This window comes from Stegodyphus dumicola, chromosome 1 (assembly GCF_044657685.1).
Source record: "Stegodyphus dumicola isolate Sdum_Otavi_A_Nest chromosome 1, ASM4465768v1".
NCBI classification, from domain to species: domain Eukaryota; kingdom Metazoa; phylum Arthropoda; class Arachnida; order Araneae; family Eresidae; genus Stegodyphus; species Stegodyphus dumicola.
Window position 1 is genome coordinate 108,205,952 of NC_140768.1, and position 14,167 is coordinate 108,220,118.

The following is a 14,167-nucleotide window of genomic DNA, read 5'->3' on the forward strand; positions in this document are numbered from 1 at the left end:
CTATGAATATTGATTTTTTTTTTTTTTTTTTTTTTTTTTTTTTTTTTTCCCGGCCCGCCTAAAGTTAAACCTTGTTTGTTTGGCCCAAGTGTACCTATGAGTTTGACATCCGTGATCTATATATTTGCAATTGTACTATTACGGTTTACAGATTTTGCAATATATTACAATTCCACAATGTTAGGATTTACAGTTTTTGCATTACATTCGAGTTCAAGAACTGCTTATTATTTCTGATTGATAAAATTGCTGTTCAAGAACTGCACATTATTTCTTATTGATAAAATTGCTTTCTAAATGTTTTAACGAATAAGCGCTCATTTCTTGAGCAGCTACATATATTCATATATTCACTATGCTTTTAAGTTTGTTGTTCTGAACCCGAGTTCTGAACTAGTGATGATCCCCTTCCACCCCCATCGGGACATCGAGAAGGAATTTTCAGGACAGGTATTCTCAGATTTCTACATTCGAACTGTAACAAAAAACTCAAGAAACAGGTAAGATATGGGTGGTATCATGGGAGTCGAAAAAACGAGGAAAATTGTTGCATGTAAGCATTACGTAAGAAGAAAAAAAATCAACAAAAATATTTTCTTAATTATACTTATTAAAGATGACAATATAGCATTATCGTACGACATGATGCGTTTCTTCTTAAAGTGATGCAATAAACTAACACTTTATTTTAAAATATTCTAACGATATAAGCATATAAAATGCAAATGGTGTACACATTTTAAAGTAGGACTGACATCTTATAGCTTTTGAATTTAACTAACTCGTTATCAACTCTAATAAGAAATTCTTCAATCCAGCTACGCAGTATTGTCATTTAGTGACAAAGGATTCTTTAATTTTTTTTCTTTCCTACATTAATGAACAGATAAATAATACATATTTACTATCTTGAGGTTTATATATAATAAACATGAAATTTATGTGTAACTGATTTATGTAATATGAAATTTATGTGAATACTAAAATAAAAACTTTCAATTTTGAGTTTTGCTTTCTGTTTGAAACGAATTGCGTAAAATCATGTGAAAAGCAAACATGGCAAGAATAACATTCTGACACTGATGAGAAAGGAGAAATAAAGTATTAAAAGTTAAAAGTTACTATTCTGTATTTATTGCAAATTTAAGTATGTCATAATTTTTTTTTTTTTTTTCAGAGGAATGAAATGTGAATATGAGTTAATGTGAATATTACTCATTAGAAGTGAATATCTCTTAGGAGAAGACTGGAGATTTGCAGATTTCCTGAAAATGAAAGAGAAAGGCAACTGGCTTGAACTGAATTATTGATTCATGAATATGAGCGAACATCTTTCCGCAGAAGACTGGAGTTTTCGGAATTTTCAGAAAGTAACAGGAGAGAAAATTGCCTTGAATTAAATTAATGTTACATGAGCGGGAATAAATTTTTGTTGGAATATAAATGTGGAGATTTTCAGATTTTCTGAAAGTGCACAGGAAAGATTACTGGCTTCTATTAAATTAATGGCGTATGAACGCGAAAGAATTTCTTTCAGGAAAAGACCATAACAATGATCGTCATAATTCCGGGCAGTAAACGAGAATGATCACTGGATACAATTAAACTAATATATCATTATTATCTGTATATTAATAAATAATGTCTATCCATATAATAAATGGTTTCCACATCAGTAATTATGCAGCCTTGGCTGTTCTTACTCAAAATTTCTCTTTGGAGTGGCAAAATTTAAGTCTCAATTCCTCTCATTTAGAAGAAGATGAGTATTACGACCATGGGGACATATTCACTAGCCTTCCAGGACTCAGAGCTATTTTCTACGCTCTTTACATCATGATATTCTCACTCGGAATTTGCGGCAATGTTTTGGTGTGCTACGTAGTGTTCCGGAACAAATCCATGCAGACGGTTACAAACTTTTTCATTACCAATCTTGCCCTATCAGACATCTTACTTTGCACTTTCGCTGTGCCATTTACACCTCTGTATATGTTTTTGAGAGAATGGATTTTTGGCCGAATTTTGTGCCACTTAGTACCCTATGCCCAAGGTGTGAGCGTGTATATATCAGCTTTCACCCTGATGTCTATCGCCATTGACAGATTTTTCGTTATCATATACCCTTTCAAGCCACGACTGCAAGTCACTTACTGCTACTTGATTATTATATCTGTGTGGGTGCTGGCTGGACTCCTTACCTTACCATATGGTATCTTCATGGATCTTGTTCCTACTGAGAAAGGTCTTTACTGTGATGAGGTTTGGCCTCACGAGTCCAGCAGAAAGGCTTTTGGTTTTTCAACTTCTGTCCTGCAGTTCGTTATCCCCTTCGTAATAATTACTTTTTGCTACATGAAAGTTTGCATCAAGCTGAAGAACCGTGCCAGAACTAAACCAGGCGCTAAATCAGCCAAAAAGGAGGAGATGGAAAGAGAGCGAACACGCCGCACCAACCGAATGCTCATAGCTATGGTTGTCATCTTCGGTACCTCGTGGTTGCCCATCAACATCTATAATCTGGTGGTAGACTTCTACATTCCAGCGTCATCCTGGACATTTTTGAATGTTATATTTTTCCTCTCTCATGCTACAGCTATGAGCTCGACTTGCTACAACCCTTTTTTGTACGCTTGGCTGAATGAGAATTTCCGAAAGGAATTTATGATTGTTCTCCCTTGCTTTAAGCCAAACGTTTCCGCTGCTAATGCAACGGCTTGTCAGGTAGTTAGTGGGAAAACAGACAAATCTTGTAATGGTCACGAAAACGTAACTTTATTGCCAGTAAAAAACATTGGTAATAAAGAGAAAAAATTACAGAAAGATAGGATCGGAGCTGTTAAGAATAACGCACTTATAGCTGAAACTGTCAAGTTCCATGTGTCTACAAATGACTTGGATACAATTTAATTGTATAGTATAAGAGCGGTATAGTCTCTGAAATGTGATTTTTGGTAATGTTATAGATGCAGGTAGGTTAAAACAAATGATTTTAGCAAACAATGTAATTGGGATAAATAAATTTACTTCTGATACATCAAATTAAGCTTTGCCTAACCATGTTTCTTGCTACATATCACAGATGCTGTGAGTGAAATATTTTTCCAAGCCACATACATCCAACTTGTAGTGCATTCCACACATGCTGAAGCGTATCGGATGTAATTCATGCGACGAAGTGGATAATGGGGAGTTTAAGTTTATCATGGTCATATCGCAATCGAGGCACAAAAATAGTATCTTTAACATATCCTCCCCTCTCAAAAAGAAGCCGCAAGGACTTCTGTCTGGCGAGTTTAGAGGTCTGGTGAGGAGAGCATTATCATTTGCTTCTGTTGACTACACACTGTATTATTGGAGGGACTAAGGTAATAAGTAACATTCATAAATTTGCGGAGCTAAGTTTCGGAGGATTAAAAGTAGAACCTCCTTCTTCAGTTTCAGAAGTGCAGATTATGAAACAGAAACCTGTGCCCAGGCGATAACAGTGAGAGACAGAAAATCAAGCTACTGGTGCCATCTATTGATGAAAAATGAAATCAATTATGAAATAATTTCCTTGAAAGCTAAGGGTAAAAAATGATTGGAACTATCGCGTTTCAACAGGATCTCGTGTGGAACATCTGCAATGCGGGATAAAAAATTTGGATAGTCAAGTTTGTTTTAATGTACCAAAGGTAAATCTGTGACAATTACGTTGTTTGCTGTAACCATTTGTAACAAAATAACTCACAGTGTATTATGCAGTGCACTGCCTTTAAGGATATTTTCCAGTTCTAAGAAGTTGCAAACAGTATAAAGTGGAAGAACACTTTTACTCGAATATTAAGTACGTTGTGCAATAATGCAATAAAATCCTGAACTTGTCAACATTGTTTCCTTAAAATGACAAAATATAACAGCTCATTGGAATTCATTTAATCTAATATAAGTGAGAAAATAAAACGCTGATATCACAGGTTTGCAGAAGAAGGTAAAATCGCTGATAGATGCCAATTGTGTGATATAACTTGCGTATGTAAACATTATGAGTCAAATTTTCTTTCGTTTCCCACAATTTCAGCTGTATTTTCGGCTAATATAAGCTAGTGTATATTTTCTGAATTTTCAGCTGAGGTAAGAGCGATGTATTTAAAATTCATCAGATTTTAGGATGACTACGCAAAAGATGAGCATAGAAGAAATGAAAATAATGTGTGATAAATTTCTGAGATGATAATAGCATGTAATAAATTTTATTACATGTTATTTTATCTTCAGTGAAATCGTATGGAACTGTGCAGGAAGAAATAAACGCCGAAAAGTATAAAAATGCAACTGTCCACAGAAATCTTGAAGTATACCCTGAAAGACAATAGAAAATATTCATTACTATTACACATATTTATCTGAATTCTTATGAGTAATCCGATCCTCATAAACATAGGAATTCGAAGACAAATAATGTAAAAACATTTACAGAACTTGAAATCACGAATTTACCTCACTGTGAATTTCGATGAAGAATATTGCACAAACTCTGAAATTTTTATAATTGAAAGAAGAAGATTGTAAAATACTACATTACACTTAAAATATTCAAATGTACCTGAGGAATTTCCCAGTTTAAAAAATTACTTTAAATGATACCTTGTTGATAAAAAGCGTAAATAGCTAAATATAAATATTTATCCTTAACATAAATTTTTGCACCTTTTTTTAGATATTCATTATTTTTTTAATTATTTCATCCTAATGTTATAAAAACTTACTTCAATACGCCTATACATGACATTTTTACCAAATAATAGCCAAAAATTTGTTTTGAAAATTCAATAGCTACAACTTTTTATTTGTTAACCAATGTAATTATTATTCTTTTTGATATAATTATATCACAGTGTGAAGACTATAAATTTAGAACTTCGAAGGTATATTCTGGAAGACTATAAAAATTAAATAGTACATTAAATTCTAAGGAGGTTAAATATAAATAATAATAAGAATTATGTAGTTAAAAATGAAACAGTTGTTAGAAAACAAATTAGTTGAAAAATCTGAGAGAAATTTATGGATTAATATTGAAATTCCAGTGTAGCATATAAAGAATCCTAGTTTTTTAATTACTTCTTAGTCTTTCGTTTGAAAATAAAGATGAAATAGTTTTTTTATCAAAAAAAAAATAATTTTCAGAAGTAAGCACAAGCGAGTATTGCATATCTGCGAGCTCGAAAAATATGTAAAAGTTTTTATTGCAAGCTAAATATATAAATGAATTGCTGGTGATAAAAACATTAGGGGCTCCATATTCTTCAGTGCAATGTAACTTTGGTTAAGAACGTGCCAGATAAGGATGATACAAAAATCTTGATTAAATATAAAGACAGTAATTATAAACATGCAAATTCTTTCAAGTTGTTATGCTAACAGCGGTTTATTTCTTTGAAAACAGTAGCAGTTTAGTTTCATTCTAGAATCGTTTATAAAATGGCCTCACTTATTAAAAACGAAATAGTACGCTTTCATAATGTAAATGCATGTAAAAGCAAAATGGTAGAAAATTATTTTGTAATAGATGTTTATATACTACAAAATTGTCAAATGTAAATAGCAATGATATCGAGCTGTAAAATAGTTTCAAGAACACGTATCATAATTCGATACCAATCAAAACTTTTTAAAAGGGGAAATGCTGAAACTGAAATTGGTTGAGAAATTGGGCATTTTTATCCGTCGAGTTGCTCAGCACCTGAAGATTTCAAAATCAGTTGGTAACTGAATTAAAGAAGGTCTAGTTTAAAATCCATTATCAAACCAACGGCTTCAAAATACAAAAATGTGCAAGAAATTCGAGCAAAAATATTGCCTCAGAATTTACAAGCAATTCATTCTAAGCGGAAGAGCTCATCAAGGATGATCCATTATCTTTTGTCCTTGATCTTAATCTGAAAGAACACAATGTAATATTCAGCATTTCATAACTATATGTCTCAATGTGCTTCACGATAAAGGTTAGGAAAAGTGTCTATGGCATCCCTTAAAATGACATATAAACCTATAAAAAAAATCCAGTGTTAAATTTGTTTAGAAGAAAACTTTAAAATGTGACCATATTTTCTATAAACCAAATTAAAGGTCTTCTATAGAACTTTATGAAATCTTAAGTACAGCTTTTGTAGCAGCTTATTTGCGTATTTATCTTCTATGGAGATATATGTAGATATTGTATAGAGATTTTTGCAGGTATGCTATTAAAATTTGTGTAGAGTTTCTTAAGATCCTTCGTATAAAATCTTGTATAATCGCATCGAATCAGCTGACAGAATTCTACTAAAATACTAGATCATGTTTATCAAAAAAATGAGCCATTATTCTAAAGAATTCTAAACAAGTTTCCTTGCTTTAATTTTCTATAAAACTTTTATACTGACTTTTTTATGCTTAAATCATAATACGAATAAAATTAATAAAACTTTCTTTGGGTACTGAAAAAAAAAAGGAAGCTATTTTTTTTATTTTTTGAACAGAATTTTTTAACCTCGTTTTGGTTTTCCCCATGTGTAACGTGTATACGAGCTAGTTTTCCTTGGAATGTCCTCCCCTTAGGCAGATAGCCCTCGAGGCTTTGCCATAATCACACAGACACACACACTTTTAACCTCGTTTAAATTTTGAAATGATCTGCGACGTGGAGAGACAGAATAAAAACTTTCGAAACAGATGCGAGTTTTTTCTAATAACAATTTTTACATCGTTTTCATTTCAAAAAATATTTTTTTAAATTATTTTTAAATAATAGCTAAGTTTAATTAAAATGATGAAAGCCTTTGTTTCTTGTCAGAGATATACATGCAATAAAAGTATTCGTTTCAGAAATTAAATTTTATAAATAACAATATAAATTTCATGTTTTAACTAATTTTATGATTTAAATTTTATGCTTTTAGAAGATTAAATTTGTGTATTCTACAAAAAATACTGTACAAGAAATTGCTTAACATCTATACTATTAAATATTATATAAATTTAGCAGCTAAAAAATATAAAGGTAGAAGGAAAAAGGCAAAATTTCTATCAAAAAGGATTCAGAACTTATGAATAAAAAGTTTTTTGCCCTTCTGTATCCGAAATAGTATATATAGAAACTAAAAACGAATTCTCAAATTTATCGCCTCCTTATCTGGGGCGATCTTAGTTGTATTCAACAGAGAAAAGTAAAGTTCTCGATAAATATTTCTTGCGTTTAAAATACTTGGTGCTGAGCTTTACTGTATTGATTATGCTCAATCTTTTTAATTACTTGTGAATATCTTACCATTATGAAACGTAAAAATGCATCCTGGGTATTTTACCATCAGTCAGCAACTCCTCAGGAAGTGAACGAAAGGTTTTATGAAGTGATTTGTCTTCTAATCACTTTTATTGCTGTGTAACGCTTATTCGTTAGATGCTTATATATGTATAAACACAAGTAAATAAACAAATTCAAAATATATAAATATTACAGAAGAGATAAATTCTAAATTTTCAGAACACAGATGCAGAAAATATATCCAGTTCTTCATAGAAGAATTACCAGAAGAAAAGAGAAAAAGAAATTTTTTACTTATTATTCGAAATTCTTCATTAAAGCAAAGTACTTAACGAAAACCAAATTTATGAATTCAGCTTTTAAAAATACAGCTTTATTTATTAAGGGAACATAGTACATAAAAAAGGGGTCAAAATAACGGTTTCTTTTTTAGTAACATAAATCTTAGCTGCAACCTTTTTAAATATATGGAAAACCTCAAGTCTATAACCTTCAGTAGTCCAAAAGTTATCAAGAGTTTTATGTTCGATGGCAAAGATTTAAAAATTATCTCCTTAAACAGTTGCGATTCCATAACATCACAATCTAATAGAATAAATGTTGTTTTATTTCCTTCTGTCGAAAAACACGAATAAAATTAAATGAAGTAAAATTTAGAGAGATTTGCAGTTAAACTAGCAGCTTTTATAGCTGAAAACTTCATCGACTTTGCTTTTAGTTCATTTAACATACATGTTTTAAACATGTTTATTCTTTTTTTTTAATTCAAATACACTTTTCAAGTTTTTGCACATGTTTAATATTAATTTTTAAGTAAGCCATGAAAGGGGTTAACATTAACATTTGTAATTATTTCTAAAAGTATTTAAATTAAGGACTAGTTAGATTCTCTTCTAACTAGTCCTTAATTTAAATAGTTTTAGAAATAATTAGATTAGATTCTTTTTGATTAGGCTCTAGATTAGATTTTTTATTTCATTAGGCACAATAAGAAATTTTTTTAATTCAGTAACAGGCGCAAAAAAGTTTCATACAGAATTATATGCAATGTGCCTGAAGGAACGCAGAGGAAAATGTAGAGCAAAAATATAATGATATTTAAGTATGTGGTTTCAAGAATACAAATAAATTAAATTTTGATTTAAATGTGTAGTTTAATTATACAAATTATTTTTCAAATTATGTTTGTAGTTCTTTGATAAAATATGATACAAATACTGATTTTATAAATTAATAAGGAATATTTTATAGAAATGAAAGTTGTAATTAAAGTTTTGTTGATTTCATATTTTGGACCATTCAGTGTTTTAGAATATGATAGGGCTTTTTGTTTTGAAGTTAAATATATAAAATGTTTTATATACACTTTTATTTATCGGATTGGTGAAACCGTGCATGCAGTTTAGACAGATTTGTTGTTAACCTAGTTAATTTTACAACCGAATTGAATTTTCTGCATCCTCACTTTTTATGACATTCCTGTTTTAAAAATAATTAGGATTTTTTAAATTAAGATAGAGTTTCTTTATATGTTTATTATATAGAGAGATAGATAGATATGTTACCGGCAAAGTATAAAATCCGGTAACCAGTGTATGAATCGATTAAACATTTCACACATTGCCTAGGCATTCTATAGAATGCGAAATAACAAACCTGCAAAGTATGAAATATATCTCTGATTTTCTTTTCGAATATCTCGTGGCAAGGCGCTTGACTTTTAATCCTCCACACGGGTTCAGAATTTGCCATTTGCATTTTGCGCTTTGTTAGGGGAAAGTCATAATTTGAGAGTTTACTTAAGTTCGTTCGACAAAAAATTAGTTTTATGCTGCGCTGCATGAAAATGGAAGAGCAACATATAGTGTTACAGAAGGAGTCACAGTCAACAGACAGACAACGACGATTCGAAGACAAACTGTGTAAGCTTTGAGTTAATGCTGCAAGAAAGAGTTTGTCCTTAACCGAAACTACTTACCAGAAATTTATAAATGGTGTAAAAAAAAGATAAAATGAGTAGTAAGAAGGAACTACGGGACTATTGGTTGCTGAATCGCTATGACTTGATGTTTGTGGAAAGCAAAAGTATGCTTACATTTATCCTGTTAAAGAAGACGTCAGCAGTGTGTAGTATTACGTCAAGAGCACGTAAGTTAGTTAAGTGAGTTATTTCACGTACTTCATGAAACTCATTTGGCGATTGAACATGGAGGACCTTACGGAATGTTGAAAGAACTTTCAACCAAATACAAAAATGTTACACGGAATGATACTGAACTTCATCCACTTTTGTAAGCCCTGCCAGAAAAAACAAAAAGTTATTAAAAAAAAGGTTTTGCTTTGAAACCTATAATTTTTCCTGAATTTAATTCCCATTGTCAGTTAGATCTTACTGATTTCCAATCTCTGCTAAATAGAGAATACAAATTTATTATGGTGTAGGGTCCAGGTGGTTTAACTTCTGTCTGGATACAGTAGCAGGAAACTGCACAGAAGAAGGGTTCAAACCCTTTATTAACTCTTTAAAATTTACACTGCGTCAACTCGAGGCTAACAAACTTCACCTCTATTTGGGCAATAACTGAAAAGCAGGTAATTGAAAATTAAAAGTTAAAATATTTAACAAATGCTGAACTAACCTACGGGATTCAGCGAGATCCCGAACTTTAACCCCCTTCTAAGCTAGTGGCAGTAAAGCAATGCGATTAAGCCACTTGAACCAGCAATAAGCAAACGTACCTACGGCAGAGACAGCAGCTAGAACCCAACTCTCCCTTCCACCTATCAAAACTCGGCTTTTAACTACCTCCTTCAAAGTTGAAAATTTACATGCGTACACGCGCGCTACAACATTTAATTATTCTGGCACTGACAATTAAGGGAATGAAGGCTTATAGAAAAGTCTGAACTTAAAATTTAAAATGTTAGTTAAAATAAATATAAATCCGTACAATGGTATACCAAGATCATCTCACAAAGTTTATGATTCTGAAGGCCCTGACAGAAAAGAGATCAGAAGTAGCCCACAAACTAGTGAACATATTCTCGCTGCTTGGAGCGTCATCTATATTACTGTCTGACAACGGTAGGGAATTTGCTAATAATGTGGTGACCAATTTGAAGGAGTTTTGGTCAACACTAGGAAGCGTAGCCATTAGTACATGGATGCAGAACAGCTAATCTGACCAGTGGAGTGAAGGACTGCTGTTTGTTCAATTTGTGAGAAATAGAGCTGATCATTCTGTAATCAAAAGAACCCTGTAAGAAATCCTTCATTATATCATTTATCGTTCTGGAATCAAACGAACTCTATAAAAAGCCCTTTTTGGCTGCAAATCTAAAGTAGATCTTACAGTTTCTTTTCTAGCCGAAAATATTTTAAAAGACAATACAGAGAAGCAGCTAGAAAAATGAATAAAAAGCAACCAAACGATGCAAAAGGATGAAACAAATCAGCTTAAAAGATCATGTTTTAAAAAACATGGGATGAGATTATGGTTGATGACTGATTAAACCAACGTGATGGTGACATACTTACCGAAGAGATTTCCGTTTCTGCTACTTGATGCGTGTTTAAAGGTAATCAGAGATGCACGCGCATGCGCGAAATGTCAAAAACGAATTCTGTGGCTATGCTAGTAAAGATGAAGAATTAGATTTTTATGCACTCTTTGTTTCCAAAGTATGCTATTGAAGGTAAAACTAATTCTAAAATCAGTCTGGAAATGCAAGGAAAAAAATTTTTAATGAATTTGGAAAAAAAGTTTACCACTGCTTCTTAGGGAACTACTTTGAGAGTCCTATTCCCGGCAAGGGACGAGAGAATTCGCGCAATATTTTGGCAGCTTTCACGAATGTGATGGATGATAGTTTCCACCGACTTGAAATTCCTGAGGGAATTTTAAAACTACTATATACGAGATCACAATTCACCTTTTGGCCTAAGAATTTGCTTAAAACTGAAGATATTCCTGACCGCGAAATTCCTTCTTGGTCAGTTGTAATTGTTCAGTTTGCTGGAAGCGGCCAAAATTTCACCAAATATATGCGTAAAACAAAGTGCCAAAGTATGAAATGCCTTTGCGTGAAAAAATGAGGAAGTGTAATTAAAAATGTTATTCAGGCCTACCATGTTGCAGCAAATAACTTAAATTTATTTTTTAATGAAAAATTACGTTTTTTACATTTTTTTATTGCGCATATTTTTGGTAAAGTTCATTTAATAGCTTTTTTAGCTTTTTATAAGAATGCTATAAGAAATAAAATTAAGTGAAATTCAAAATAAAGTTATTTCTTTTCTTGGTGCAAAACAAGTAGGTTCATTTTTTATTTTGTCTTTTTTAATAAGAAAGATATAAATTTCGTTTTATGCAACTTCAATGATTTTACGCATTTTTAATAAAAGTTTCTTAATTGCGGTCTTTCATAATTTTTCAAAATAACGTTTGTATTTTTGAGGAATGAACGTTGTTTAAATCATAGCCTTTACCTAAAGAGCATTCATCATTCTATAGAATGCCTAGGTATTATATGCAATGACTAGGTAAAGTATATAGTCTTTATCATATTTCATATTTTGCCTAAAAAAGCCAGGCATTCTATAAAATGTCTAGGTAGTCTAAAGAATGTCGGCGTTTCATACTTTGCCAGTTATATGAATATATATATATATATATATATATGCTGCATGCTACACTACTTGTATTGAGTTGTAAAATATGTACATTTGATTAATCGAAATTAATTAATTGCTAAATCGTTATAATAGTTACGTATTTAAAACTTACGTATTTAAATGTTTTGTTGAAAATTACAAATGTTTATTAATCCATTCAAACTTCCACGTCAGAAATCAGATTGCGGATTGTACTGCAGATCGTTAAAAGTCTTTTGGCGGAATTTTCTTTTGACTGGCAAACAGCATTTCGTATAACTGCTGCTCGACAAATCCTTCCTGAAGATATGCTACTAATGATAAGATACTGTAGTGTGTTATGAATTAATGTATCTAGAAATGTTAGTTTCCTTAATGTTGGCCCTGTGTCTATGTTTACTATGTAAAGTATAAATTTTTAACTATGATTCATATTTGCATAATTTCTCTTTTAACGAAATTTGTGAATCTGTTATTTAGATTGTAAAATTTATAAATAAAATTTATTATATCATTAAAATGTTGTACTTTAATAACACGCCATATCTCATTTCATACGTTCATTTTTCTGTCTCATCATATGTCATCGTAACTATTCCCCAAATTTTCAGGCTATTAAATTACTTAAACTTCGAAAATTCGGTATTTCATCCCAATTTCTAACACTGGTGATTTAATGCACTGTATACGTCAAAGATAGATATACTGTCTAAGTTTTGTACAACATAATGTGATGCGTATGCGTAACTTTGATGTGATGCGTATAGTGCACATATCTCCACATGTGACCATTCATACCATGTAAGACGCCCAAACAATATTCCAATTCCTGCCACATAAGCTACAGAATGTTTCTTATTGCATGAAAGCTGCCGTAATGCACGCTTGGAGGTCATCATTGCGCTGTGGACCTATATCCTTCACACAGTCCCACAAACCATGGTATCGGATCTCTTCATCCAGCCCAAAGCTTTCTAAATTGTTCTACAGAACGTTGAACTATCAAGCTGCTTCAGCTCAGTGGAGTAGGGGCCATGTTCTGTTGACAAATTGCCTTGGGAATATTCCGAATTTGTGAAAAGCAAATTCTTGTAGCATGTCTAGGCAGGTAGCAAAGGCAGGTCTAGGTTTGTCCTGCAAAGAAGAATAATTCTACCACATTGTCTATCATTATACAACTACACCCCCACATTAATCTCTCTCTCTCCTGCTTATTCACCACATATATATTCTAAGAGCCTCAGATTTTACAATTACAGACACCTTAAAAAGAAAATTCGACACGCTTGGCCACGTAGTACACCAAAGGTTCAATAGGGCTGAATTAAGGGTATTGCAACTAATGCTGTTAATCTTTCCACTTACATGGAATGTTAATTCATCATTATAGCAGATGATAGAAAGAAAATCGTAACTCACTTCAGTATGATTAAGTAGGTCAATTGCAAAGCTCTTACGCTTCAAGCTGTAGCTAGGTGGAATCTTGTATCGCATTTGCAGTTTATACAGGAGCAGAACTTTTTGTGAAGAAGAATTGTGAGCACTGATGACCACAGCATTTTCATTTTACGACTATCACTGATTAAAAACGGGCTCCTTACAACACATGATGCACCTTGCGTTGACGCGATGAAACGGGAAGAAAGCCAATCAGAAATAATAAGTTCAATGATAGTACCTTCCAGATTGCCCAAGATCTCGTGAGTTGATCCAATTTCAAATATCTACTACCTCCTGACTGAAGTATCTTTAAAAAATCTTCATGAGATCCAAATTAAGTCGAATTGATGTCTAGATATTAGAATGCACGCTACGATCGCAATTCCTGTTCATTTGCCTTGAAACTTTGATCATTTGCATGTTCGATCAAGATGTTTTTGCATACCGAATTTCGTCACGATCGCAAAAGTCCTTCTTGGTGCTTCGATTTTTTTGCAAGAGTGTATTTTACTTACTAAAAACTACACAACAAACTTTTCATAAAATCAGCTTTTCTTTGGTCCTTCAGTCTTTTAGTCTATGCAATGAAGAACTGTATTTGTTGTTATTATGTCTTTTGGTTTGTTAATCGCAAACGGAGAAATTAAATTTGAAAGAAAGATTAAATATATTATCTTTTGTCAACTGATAACGCACTGGTGCTTGGAAGATTAAAAATATTTTATTTCGGGAAGTTAAAACGAATTTCTTTTAAATCGTTGTGTTTTCTAATTAGATTTGAA

At 32.0% G+C, this 14,167-nt stretch overlaps 1 protein-coding gene across 1 annotated transcript in view; it reads left to right on the plus strand.

Annotated features, from left to right (window-relative positions):
- Positions 1–4,826, plus strand: part of LOC118205002 (prolactin-releasing peptide receptor-like) — a 291,435-nt gene extending 286,609 nt beyond the window's left edge. Inside the window, exon 4 of the mRNA XM_085819065.1 lies at positions 1,178–4,826. Within this exon, the coding sequence (XP_085675191.1) occupies positions 1,642–2,910 (1,269 nt within the window). The 5' untranslated portion in view covers positions 1,178–1,641 and the 3' untranslated portion in view covers positions 2,911–4,826. The remainder of the gene's footprint in view (positions 1–1,177) is intronic.
- Positions 4,827–14,167: the final 9,341 nt, after the last annotated feature.